General features: G+C 40.8%; 1 protein-coding gene across 1 annotated transcript in view; it reads right to left on the bottom strand.

The window, feature by feature from the left end:
- arl15a (ADP-ribosylation factor-like 15a) overlaps window positions 1–12,977 on the bottom strand; it is a 94,464-nt gene that overhangs the window by 36,171 nt on the left and 45,316 nt on the right. Inside the window, exon 4 of the mRNA XM_084551901.1 lies at window positions 7,845–8,053. Coding sequence (XP_084408027.1) covers window positions 7,845–8,053 — 209 coding nt within the window. The remainder of the gene's footprint in view (window positions 1–7,844; window positions 8,054–12,977) is intronic.

Consider the following 12,977-nt stretch of genomic DNA (forward strand, 5'->3'; position numbering starts at 1 on the left):
TTGTGCTGTTCTTCATGTTTTTTGAGTTGTTCCTAAAGTGTTTTTGTGTGTGAGCCTGTGTCAGGCTGCATCCTGCTGCCATCAAGGAGTGTCATTGCTATGGGGTGATGGTGCTCGGCCTGGTCTAGGTGGGTGCTACATGTCTAAGCAACATCTGCACGAATGCCAGGTCCAAATTTTTCCAAATAAATTTCTTGTAGGCTTTATGTAAAAAGACAATCACTGTTTTGTTGTCTGTTTTATGTTGTGTTTTTTGATTGCTTTTTTTTTTCTTTAATTAAAGTTTAAATGTTCTTTGGGAACCCTCCTATACAAGCCCCTTGAGTGTTTTTTGGGGTTTCCCTGGCATGCCTTTATCCTCGTACCTTCTTTAATTACGTATTGTCAATGTATTTTTTTGTATTGTTGTTGTGTTTTTATATGTATTTTATGTGCCAAATAAAATGAAATGAAATGAAATGAAGCGTGTTGAGAAAAGCACACACGCACACACAGAAGAATATAAAGGGTGACTAAACCACTATTCAATAAAAATGTATGTGAACGTGTTGATGATGGGTTAAATCTGAGGCAACTTGCCAGCAGTGACTCCATTCGTGCAGTGGAGATGCATAGTCTCACTTCACCACTCATCAGATGGCATTTCAGTATATGTGTAATGCCTTTTCCCACTGTCTATCACCACCGTGTGTGTGTGTGTGTGTGTGTGTCTCTGACACATTCATACATCCACAGCATGTGTTACAACATGTATACGTGAACGTAGAAGGCTACAACACCCAGAGTGTTTATGATAGTGATGAACCATTATCGTAATCAAAACTCATCAGTTGTGCAGATAAATTAACCCTGTATATGTGTTTACTGACAACTCTACAGCTACAAAGTGCTCCGTGAAAGTTGTGTGGCGGGGTGAAGACGTTTGTAGCGAAGCATGGCGGTTTACGGATGACCTGAGAGGACTTTCCTTCGACACTGACCAAAACAAAAAAAGCTTGTTTACGGATGCCATGGCAACAAATGAGGAGATGCTCTCAACTTGGCTTGCGATTGTGTCAACAAAGGTCAACGGCAGCCAAAAGAAAATATTCGTTTAGTGAGAAAGCGTATTTCCTCTGGGATCAGCTGTACGCAGAAAACACGGCGCGTATGCAACAAACTATGTCTGCGTCACTGAGCCCGGGTGCATCTGAGTGTATGTCTGTGTCTGCCTCTGTGTTTCTGTTAAAACATGGCAAATTGATGATTAATGATTGTTTGCATGCTGGTTGGTGAGGAGGTGAGAATCTGTCACCGTCTCCATTCTGCTTCTTGTTACAGCGCCGCCTTGATTTTCCGGAAACTGAGCGAAGAGCTGGAACAATGTTTAAAAACACAATTTAGTAATTAACACGAAGCCTCTACAAATTAACTGCAATTGTACAGTATGAAGCATTTAAGAGGCTGCTTGACTGTGTGGTGTAACTTTGTCACAATGAATAAGCAACATCAGATTTCGCATTGGTACACTGAAAACAGATGTGCTCCGATTCATACCAGGCACGGCTTTGCGCACAATGAGCGAAAGCATAAAGGGACTGTTCAGGACCGGGCTGACTGAGTGTGTGAGTGAGAAAGGAAAAAGACACTATGGAAGGGGTGCCTTTCCCATTCAATCATTTGAGGACTTTAACCACAGTGTTTCAGCGCCTCTGTCTTCAATCCTACAGGGGAGTAGTTCTCATGACTGTCAAGGTTAGATACTGCAGTCTCGTAGCCCCCGTTTCCTCTGTTTACAGTATTTTGCGTTAAGCCCACACCATGACTCAGTCCTGGCCACCACTGTTTTTTCCACTCTTGATGCACTGCGTACTCAGTTTCATTCAGCCTTTGCTTCTTCAGATAACACAAATACCAGTACAACCGAGAAGGCTTCTACCTCTGCCCACAACACTGATAGCATTTTCTAAAACAAGAACCCCTCGTGGACGCAGTCCATTAGGCCCTGCCATCCAAACAGACCTGCTTTGTTGAGGTGTTGTATCAACAGGGTGACCTCCCCTCTACTCCTCCCCAGCTTCCTTGGGCCCCCCAACGGCAGGAGATTGATGTCAACAAGGAATTTTGTCCCACGTTTCCTTCTACCTCCTCCAGACCCACCCTGCTCCCGAAAAACACTTGCTCCAGCACAGAGGGCCCCAGTGAGGCCTTAACAGGCTCACTGAGCTGTATTACCCTACCTCCACCTCCTCTCACCCCTTGCTCTAGCCGTGCCAGAAACACCCTAAGTCACTAACGTGACACCATAAACAAGGAGCGCCCCAGAAAACAGCACTAGCAAATGCAAGCGTGTGTGTGTTAAGGAAATGGGCCACCTTGTTCTGTCAACAGAGTGGTTGCTGTGAGAAGAAGGTCAACATCGAGACGTAATTTGTGTATCGTGTCATCGCCAGAGGAGCTGCCAATAGAATTCAGACCAGCTACATCTGGGCTTGTTTCATGGGTGGTGCTTGTCAAACATTAACAAGGACCAAGAACCTGCAGTGCAGCTGCTATCTTAGGAGGTTTGCAGAGTTCAGAGGGAAACACACTGGAGAAGCAAAGTTGTCCGCAATGGGAAGTTTGCAAAATCCAATATATTTTCCTATAAAAACCTGCAACATTTTTGCAACAACACATAATTTCATTCATCTGTGGCCTTAATCTAATACTGCACACAGACCTCCAGCGACAGACAACATTGTTTTCACTGCAGACCTCGTCCACTGTAAATAACCCAAAGGAATGCAGACATTCATATTTACACATAGCATCCTTTTAAATTTTGTTTTTGAATTCGTGTCACTAAAACCTAAGGCTTCAAGTCTTCAAAAGATGTCAAACAAATCAAGACACATTATGAAATGAGAATAATAAACATAATGTGCCTCAGAATGCCCTTGTTTAGAAAAAATGCAAACAACAAAGCTCCAGCTTTCCTGAGTTTGTCAAGGAATATGTCAATTTTCATGAGTTTCTATTTAAATTGCCGGTAAACCTTAATAAGAGAGATATTTTAACAGCATCACAGTTTTTTATTCTGGATGATCTGAAGTACAGAAAACTCTTTCTGAAGAGATTCGCCTTAAGTGATACAAGATCACTCACTTCTGCAGTGAGAAATAAGTTCAATCTCTTGGGAGCTTATTGAATCCAGTTATGTCCATATATGCCAACGGAAGACAAAGAAGACTACGACGGCTCCCAGCATGATGCCACTGCCGCCCCACGTGAGAGGTGCTCGAGTCGGGGCATTGAGAGGGGAAAAATGTGACAAGACCTGCAGCGTTATGTCCGTGCATCACATGTGGTACATACAAAACCACATGCACGACTTTTTTTGTTTTAATTTTGACTGACTCATCTAGTAAACATGAAGACACGCTTAAATTGTTAAAGAGACTTCAAAGGCATCACAGAAGATGTAACCGGACCTGGTTTTCCGGAGCAAATTGTTACGATGGATCAAAGGTTGTGACTATTAAAAAGATTATTTTCAAAGAGTCACTAATGATGACGATGAAATAAATAATTTTCACTACGTGTGCTTAATTACTTACTTTCATATAACTTGGCTTTCTTCAAAAGGCTTCCTGTATCTAAAACTGTAATTATTAATGTTGTCATAAAGACTGCAAAGAAGCTGTAATCCCCTTTAATCACACAGCTGTATTCAAGTATATTATGCAAATATTATTTTAGTATGTAGACCAGGGGTGGCGTTAACCGAATATTTTCCGTCATTGACCGTTTTTTTAAAATGTGACGGAAAAATCTGAAGGCCATCCGTCATTTTGACAGATTGCAATTCACACCCCTGACCACTTGGTGGCGAGTGACCTCATTAATTGGCTCTCTCATCGCAGTTTGCGTTCCAAACATCGCGGAAGTTTTGTCGGTGCGCGATTTCCTGGTACACCGATTACACTGATGCACACGTCAGAGCTCGGCTAACCATAGACAATACAATATGTATATATGTCTATGTCTATGCAGCTAACGGCTACCAAAATGGAATTTGCATACCACCGTCTAAGAGCTTTTAGCGCTAGCAGTCCCGTTCCGAGTACGGACAAGACGTTTTTTCACTATTTAAAGTCAATACTGTTCTGAAAAAAGTACTTAAAGTTAATGAAACGTCAATGAAAATTAAATGCTATCGAATATATCTTTATTATCATTTAAAAGAATTAAAGTGACGGGTAAAAATAGATTATGACGGGACTTTTATGACCCTGTCAGTCAAAATGACCGACAACGAAAAAGTATAGCGCAACCTCTGATGTAGACAATAGTATGTGATGGATGCTAAGATCAGGTGTAGGCTGTTATTGTGTGCTTTGAAAACAAAAAAAATACCTAATGAAATAAAGCTGGTATTACCATTTTTAGGAGTGTAATAGGGAGTTATTATTGGTTTCCAAAACAAATCTCTCTCTCCCGCTCTCTGAAATATCCACAGGGTGTTATTTGCTACAAGTGGCACAGAAACCTTTTAGTATCATGCAGACCCAATCTGGGCTAAATGTGCAATTAAGCACCACTTTGATGGGAGCTTTCTGTTCATTTGCATCACCACATGCTTGTATAGATAATGTCATGCAGATGTAAATGTATTTATTCTTAACATATGCATCCAATGTGCAAACTAAGTTACCATAACTAATGACGGCAGAGGAACCTGGGGCGTACTGAAAATAGGATTCAGGAAGAAACCCCCGTGGATTTCGAGCAAATGTTTGGTTAACACTCTCCAGTGGTTGAGGGGGTTCACTGTTTATTCTTAACAGTGTCATGTGTGATTTTTGCCTGAAACTCAACCGTCATTAACGGCAAACAAAAGGCACGCTCGTTCGTTCCCGTGCTTTTTTTTTTTTTTTTTTTTTTGCACGGAGACAAAGAAGTTGTCAGAGCAGAGGTGGACTCAATGATTTATTTCACACTTGGTCTAAAATTTTGTTTCATCTTTTGCAAAGATTAGTCATGAGTCACCGAACATTAAGCTCCTTCAGCGAGAAGCCATGAGTCAGATGGTAATATGTGCACACAGGCATGATAACACTCATAATGACCATATCATTTCAAACACACATAGCAATTACACACTTAAAAAAAATAAATAATCCAAACTGCTTCAAGTGCTATGACTGCAGCACCTAGAGTTTATTAGTTTATCATTAGACCATCAGTGGAATTAAATTAAATAATAAATACTATTTGTCACCGCTGACAGTAAATTTCCTTTTGACTTAAAAGAAAAAACAAACATATAATACTTTTTTGTGATAGATGAGATTTATTGTCTGCAACTGTGAGAAGTAACTAGAGTCAGCATGACTGTGCAAATGCCGAGTTATGTTTAGTTGATGGTAGACACAATATGGGAACAAGTGCAGCAATGACACATTTAGCTTTCTAAGCCTCCCTGAACAAGTGACTTTATGTAAGTGACTCAGTATAGACTGACATGACCCTCTAAACAGGGTGCACAAATACCTTCAGGTGAAATCCATCTCATCTCCTCATGCCTATAAGCCAAGTCTCACGTGTCATTAGTGTTTGCAAACAGTTCAGTAAAACGTCCATTGACTGCTACAACGATGGGTCAAATGTGGCAGAGGACATATCACACTTGGACCGGTGTGGGCAGCTCATAGACTGAATTAATTGGCTACGTTATGAGGACTAACAAAGAGGCTAGTGTTGCTGGGCTTAAAGCAAGCAGTTCCCATTTAAAATATCAATACGATTAGGGGATTTCCGTGACTATAGTGGCTTGTGCTCAAGTGCAACCAATCCATACTATTTAGTTAAACTAAGTTAAACAGATTCAGGTGGTGCAAAATGTTTGCTTCAGTTGCTTTCCGTTTTGGTTGCTTCAGAATCTAATACAGAACGGTTTGCACTTTCATTTTCCACTGCAGATTTCACTGGTGGTCTAGCCTAATGCAGATGCTCATCTCTCCAGGCGTCCTACACAGCCACCAAGTAGGATGCTATAGCTGATGCATAGTGTGTGTGTGTGAGATCGTTGGTGAGCACACATTAAAGCGAGGTTCCAGGTTTTTGAAACACGAGCGAGCATTGCACAGGGAATGCTAGCCATAACATCCTATTCCAAGAGGCTCCTTTTCTGAGCGAGGTAGAGTGGCAGAGCATAGCTAGAAAAAAAGTAAGGTAGGCAGGGTGGGAGAGAGGAGGGTCAGAATATCCTAATTGTGCTGTATTGTATCGCTGTTTCCATAATCAGTGATGAACTAAGACTTGAGGGGATATAGTGACAATGACCTGCAACACTGCTCCATGGCAACTACATGACATTTCTACTAATGTCTAACTACTGTGCTATCATATTTCACTGCCTTGCAATCTGAAAACGTTTGCAAACTTGTATACAGTAGATGTCTAAACCTAGGGCATTGGCACCCAGGCCAAGTGGAACACAAAATCCCTTTCCCATGGTTTTGCCAGAATATCTAAGGGGGTCTCCTCCCATCCCCAAAACAACCTAAAAGTGAGCCAAGATACCCTGAAAGGGAAAATGCATTTCTGCCACTTGTGACTGCCATCTCATTACCTCCGTATGGAAGTGGCTTAAGTAGAGGCCACTTGCAAAGAGAAATGTGATAGCCCACCTAACAAGCATTTCAACCAGCAGCATTTAGAACAATCTAAATCATGCAACTCGACCTCTTCTGCAGAGGGAACACAATGCAATGTCAAGTTTCAATAGTTTCTTAAGGTTATAATCAAGTAATATCCCCAGTCAAGGCCAGCAGTCCTTCTCTCCTAATGAAAAGCCCTCACTCCTACGTCTTGAGTGATCAGACAGTTTGCTAGAACCTTGTTGGGGTCCACCAAAAGTCCATAAACTCTCCAAACTCCAAGCTGCAGTCCCTGTGTACTCAAGAATTTCTTGTAATAGCTTGTCTGCTGCTTCAGAAACTCCAGCTTACCTCTACAGTCTACCTCCAACACTAGTATCCTACAACTGGTAATCAAGTTACATCTATAAAAGGCACTAAAGACTCTCCAACCACAGGAATTTAGTTCAGAAGCAATATTGTGAATCAAATAATCTCTAGTTATCCACTTTATGTCCCGTACTAGTTCCAGCTCCTTCCACACTAAATGCCAAATGCCTTTGTTTGCCATGGTACCACCCACTTGGCAATGCACTATGCTCACGTGACTAACCTTTGAGGGAACTGGTACACATGGCATTATTTTGGGGGGTGAACCTTATCTGCCCCAATTAGTACAGGCCAACCACAAGGGACTTGCCTGCGAGTTCTTTTTCAAGGTCTGACTGCAGGAGGAGGTGCTGGTTTTCCAATTCCAGATGAGGTTCCTCTTACCACTAAAAAGTGATCTATAGAGGTCTTTTGATGGCTCTGTGAGTCTGGCCCCTCACTGGGGACCAATTTGCCTTGGGAGACCTGACCTGTGGTATTTTCTCCAACAACTGAGCTCCTTAGTTCACAGGGGCATGCAAATGCCATCATTCCACCACAACTAAAGAGTAGTGATATTACAAGAGGTTTACAACCGAGACTGACAATATTATAAAAGTGATAATGTTGTACACCATAGACAGTGCGACAATCATAATATGACTGATGCGTTTAACTGATGCATTTGTAGGTGCACACCTATCTACAGGTGAGTATGCCAGAATGTGCACAATGAGTTCTGCAAAATTATAGACAGAAATGTGATATTTTGAATTGCAGAGTTCATAGATGCAAAGCCCAACTGAAGTTGAAGAGCAATCCATTGAAGGAAAAGCAGTGAATACCAACAGCAGTATAAACAGGTTAGTTTACCTGGTTTGGCGTCCTTGCAGCAGGCTTGTCCTGGTGATTGGCAAGGATGAGGAAAGGCAGCGTGCAGAGCTGTGGATGCTGCAGAGCCGAGTGGAGCTCATTACGCGCTGCCTCGAGGTCCTCATCCGACGATGCGCTGTCCAGTACGAAGACTACACCCTGTGACCCCTGGTAGTAACGACTCCAGTATTTCTTGATGTTGTCCGCTCCTGTAGACAAATGTGGCAACATCAAATGTGTCAAACTTACGGGGGGTTAAAAAAATTCAATACATCAATCACAACTGAACATTTTTGACATGCACAGAGTTGCTCTGGCCCTTGTGAAGTGGCAAGCAGCCGGAAATATGACAGAGGAAATGTTTTTGTTGTTCTTGTTTGACCAATTTGTGCCCCAGTCTGTTCCGACTGAGGTGGTTACATGAGATAGTTTTATTTTGATAGGTCTATTATTCTGATTATCAATAGAATATAAGAGTTCACTTTGTATTAAATCAATTGTACTGTCACCAATAAATCTGAGGTCAGAATATACAATCATCATATATGAAAAAGACAATAAACTGCACTCCATACTGGGTCATTTTAAGCAGAGTGACTCTAGTTCAGCATAAAAACTATACGTTTAATTTCATTTTGGCAAATTTGGCACATTCTGATATAATGTTTGAAATAATGTTTATAGTTTTTAAAAAATAAAGTGTAACATATAATTTTTAAAAGTCAAATATCCACAGTATTTCTGTAAAACCCAAACCACTAAGTCAAATAATGATAACATTACTCTACAGGTTAGTGTTAGGACACAGGATAATCTCCTGCATGGTTTAATTATATTTTTTAAGGCTACCCTAATACTGAATTAATTGTGAAAGCAAGCTTATCCACTCACAACGGCTTCTCAGCAACTCTATTTGTATGAACTCTGAGGAAAAGACGAACACAGTAACTGTACAAAAGCTTACAAATCAGTATTTTTCTATTATTTTAATAGCTGAATTTATGTTCCTATACGAAGGCGAAATCGCCATTTAGATACAGAGATGCAGTTTTATAGAATCCACCCTTCACACATTGTCCATCATCCATCATCTTTGCGTACTACAGGTATTTTCTCAATTATAGGGCTGACTGTCGGACATCTGGAAGGAGAAATATTATTTTACATCAACGGTACCGTGTAAACCTTTTTGACAGTGAACCATTTGATCTGGGCCTCAGATTTATTCTGCAGCATGACAACGAGCCCTAAACACACGGCCAGAGTTATACAGAACTATCTCCAGCCATGAGACGGAACAGGAGCCCTGCAACAGATGGTCCTCACAGAGCCCTGATCTCAACATCATCGAGTCAATCTGGGATTAGATGAAGACACAGAAGACATTGAGAGTCTAAATCCACAGAAGAACTATGACACGTTTGCGCAAGATGCTTAGATAAAACCTACCTACCAGAGTTTGCAGAGGAGAAGTGGTGCCGTCTACAGCTTCCACAGTACTGTGTAGTCAATATAGGCCATAGGTTCAAAGCAGCTCTCTTTATCTCATCAGTCTTTGCATCCAACTTTAGTTTCCCACTTGTCTTGCCCATGCTTTCATTGTTTATGTATTATTTTTTTTATAATAATTAACCAATAAATATACATTTTCAACAAATAAAGACTCCAAATTGATTCTAAATTGGCCGTAGGTGTGACTGTGAATGGTTGTCTATCCGACTGTGTTAACCCTGCGACAGACTGGCGACGTGTCTAGGGTGTACCCCGGCCTCTCGCCCAATGCCAGCTGGGATAGGCTTCAAAAGTCCAAGCTGAACAGACGTTAATCTAACGCCAACTACTACCTTGACCATAACATTTTCTGACAAAATTAGTGTATGCTAATGGGACCAGTTTTTTGACCAAAACCTGTGCTCTCATCTAAATAAACCACCTTTACAATCTCCAGCAAAAACTCCACCATTTCCAAATCTTCAAAAAAAGAAAAAGTCTATTTTTTACGCCTATAGCAGTTAACATTTATGGTAAAATCTTCTTACTTCCATTGACGGCAAACCTCACAACTCTTCGCTTCATTAAAAAAAAAAAAAAAAAGGTCAAGAATGACTGCTCGATGACTGCTGGCGCCTTCACACTTGACACCACAAAGCAGAATACGCTAGTCATATCCTCTATGTTACTCATGCTCCTTTAGTATCTTGTTTCTTTCTTGTGACAACTGAAATGCGTAGTAACTAACTGAACCCGTTGACCGCAGCTGCTGGTCCTTCACAATGAGGAAATCACAAAATTTCAAACCAGCAGGGGGTGGATTTTGAAACTTTTCAATATTTAGGAGTTTCTTAATTGGGTTTAATATCGTATCTCAAACTGTACAGCTATTGCAAAACCCGGTTTCTAATTTATATAGGGAATACTTATGCTTAGATTTCATTAACTCTCATTTTCACTGGTTCTGAATCCTCCTTGACTTGTCGTCACTGCACACACACAAAAACCCCACCATGCTGCATACGCAAATATGTTCGCTCGCTTTTTACAGGACGTACTTTCTCTGGTTAAAATTATCCTCCTCCGTCTGGTGAGGTTACTTCCTTTGCACCCTTGTGAATTGTTGTCTTGTTATTGTTGCTCATAGTAAGCTTAATCGCCAAGAAGTGACGAACTGTGAGGCTGGCAAATGTTTAAAGCATCACGACATGCTCTCAGTGACATTTACCTCCCCTCCCTCGCGCTCACCACCCCCTTCCCGTCCCTTCCCTTCTTTCCTCCCCCACTCTTTCTACTCACACCTCTCAGTGGAGTGGAAAGCTATCAGACAAAGTGGCACTTGAGAGATTGACTAGGAAGTTTCTCTCATCTTTGCCTGGAAATGGTGGAATGTCCGTCATGTCTGATTGGATCTTGTTGGCAACGTCTGCCACCTATTGGTCAGGACAGGAGGATTTCCAAACATGATGTCATGATTTCTTGGAGATTGCTACTACTTGTCATTAATCAAATAAATGCACCATGAGTAAGACCTCATTACTTATTATCTCTCTTCCTTTCTGCTTTTCACCTATTTAACATTATATCTTCTAAATATATTTTATAATTTAAAAAACAAGAGATGCTTTTTACTTTCAGATTGATCGCACTCACTCATAACAAGCCAAAAGTCACCAGGTCAGCGGAAGAGATAAAAATAGCATGTCAGCGAAAGCTGCGTCTCTTGCTGACCACGCTACACACCAACTCACGAACTAGAAGGCTTATTGCCTCGTTCAGTCAATATATGGATTTATAAAGCATTTAGATGGAGTGAATAACGACCGGGAATAGCGCACTAAATACATAAATGGATCGTGAACTTGATCCACACAGTTTAACCAAAACCTTTCCTTTGGTTGGATACACCAGTAGGAATATTGTGCATCTAAATACTTATACTACTAATTACTTATTCTCCGACTGACACCCACATTTCACTTCCATTTTATCGCCCAGCTGTCGTTTAATGTGTAGCTGAGAAGAGCAGCGACGTAAGCTGTGATGTTAAAATGCTAACATGCTCTAACAGCAAGATGGCAACACTTTTCAAAATAGGAAACATCTTTCATATCTTGCGGCTGCATTACAAAAAACGTCTACTAAGGCTGCACCGGGCCAAAGAGATGGATTGAACCCGTGTTTAACACAGATGTAAGATAGTGTGTCAGTTGTGGGGTATTTCGATGCAAGTGCAAGATTGATCATATATATCTACTTAATGTTATCTTGATGTGGCAGATACTCCTACTTGAGGCACTTGAGTGCCGTACACTTTTATATACAGAAACCAGTGTGAACCAAAATCCTTTTGTGGGAGATGGTAATTTGTCAAAGTATTCTGCTACGCTATGATTTCAATATTTCTGAAAATATGACACCGAGGACCAAGCTTTGTTGTCAGTATGCTGTCAGAGTCACTTTCCCTCAAATTTAATGGACAGAAATCTGACCTGAAAAATATATCTTCCTGACCCCCCCCCCCCCCAATCTCTGCCTCTCCCATCTAAACTAACAGAAAAGACACTGCCGAAGCAATAAGTGTCATTATCTATTCAATGCCCTGCATAAAAAAATAAAAAAATATGTGAATTTATAACGTTTTATGCATGAAGATGTGCTACGCTCGTGCATATGCATCGCCAATTTGTGCTTACTGATGTATGAATGCCCCCGGTCCGTGCCGCATTTCTTAAGATTTTGTTTTCTTTTGCGTTGTCAATAACGCTTTTCACGTTAAGTCAAGCTCTTTGCTTTCACAACAATTAGCTGATTAAATAATTAGTTGATTGTTAGTTTTGATAGACGTGCAGTCAAAGCTTGTCAGGATGAGAAGAATTTCTTTGGTCTATGCAATGGTGATCTTTTTAAAAACGTATTTTTCTAGCTGTTGCTTGGGGTAGATATTGTCAGGAAAGGAAATTCCGGCATTGTGTGGTACACTTCAACAGTATAATGAAAACACAGTTGAATCAACAGCTCTCTCAGTTACTCTAAACAGATGCTGAATACATTCAGGAAGCCAAGACTCTTATGTTGGAATGAATTCAATTTTCACTAGTGTACCTAATGAACTGGCAAGTGAGCGTATTAGCATTTTTTAAGCGTATGCACAAGTGATGATAACAGGTAGAAGCCAGACTGAGTAAAAGCAGACATCTGTTTGAAACACTGTTGGCACATGTGTTAATATAACGGCGATCGAGTTACTGATTTTCTGTTTGCTTCTTAGTTAATGAACCAAACTCGGAGGCGAATGCCAGTAAAACGTAAGTAAGCAATTACACAGCAGAAATTAAAAGCAGATCGTCTTCCGCTTGAATTCAGATTTGCTTTCAGTTTTGTTCAATGTAGCCCCCCACCCCACCCCCGAATTAATCCCCAAATTCAAACAGCATGCCACGGTCAACATTTCAAAAAGGGAATTAACATAGCAGAAACTGTACTACACTAGATTTGCATTTGGTCTAAATAAAGCTACTGTTGAAGCCTATGTTGGTTGAAGATGTGGGATCAGATTCACAGTTTGGACTGAACAATACTTTATGAAAACATTAGCGTCTTATGGAAGCTTTCACCTCGGACAAAATACAAACTTCTTAC

Source organism: Chelon labrosus (assembly GCF_963514085.1).
Source record: "Chelon labrosus genome assembly, chromosome: 9".
Lineage (NCBI taxonomy): Eukaryota > Metazoa > Chordata > Actinopteri > Mugiliformes > Mugilidae > Chelon > Chelon labrosus.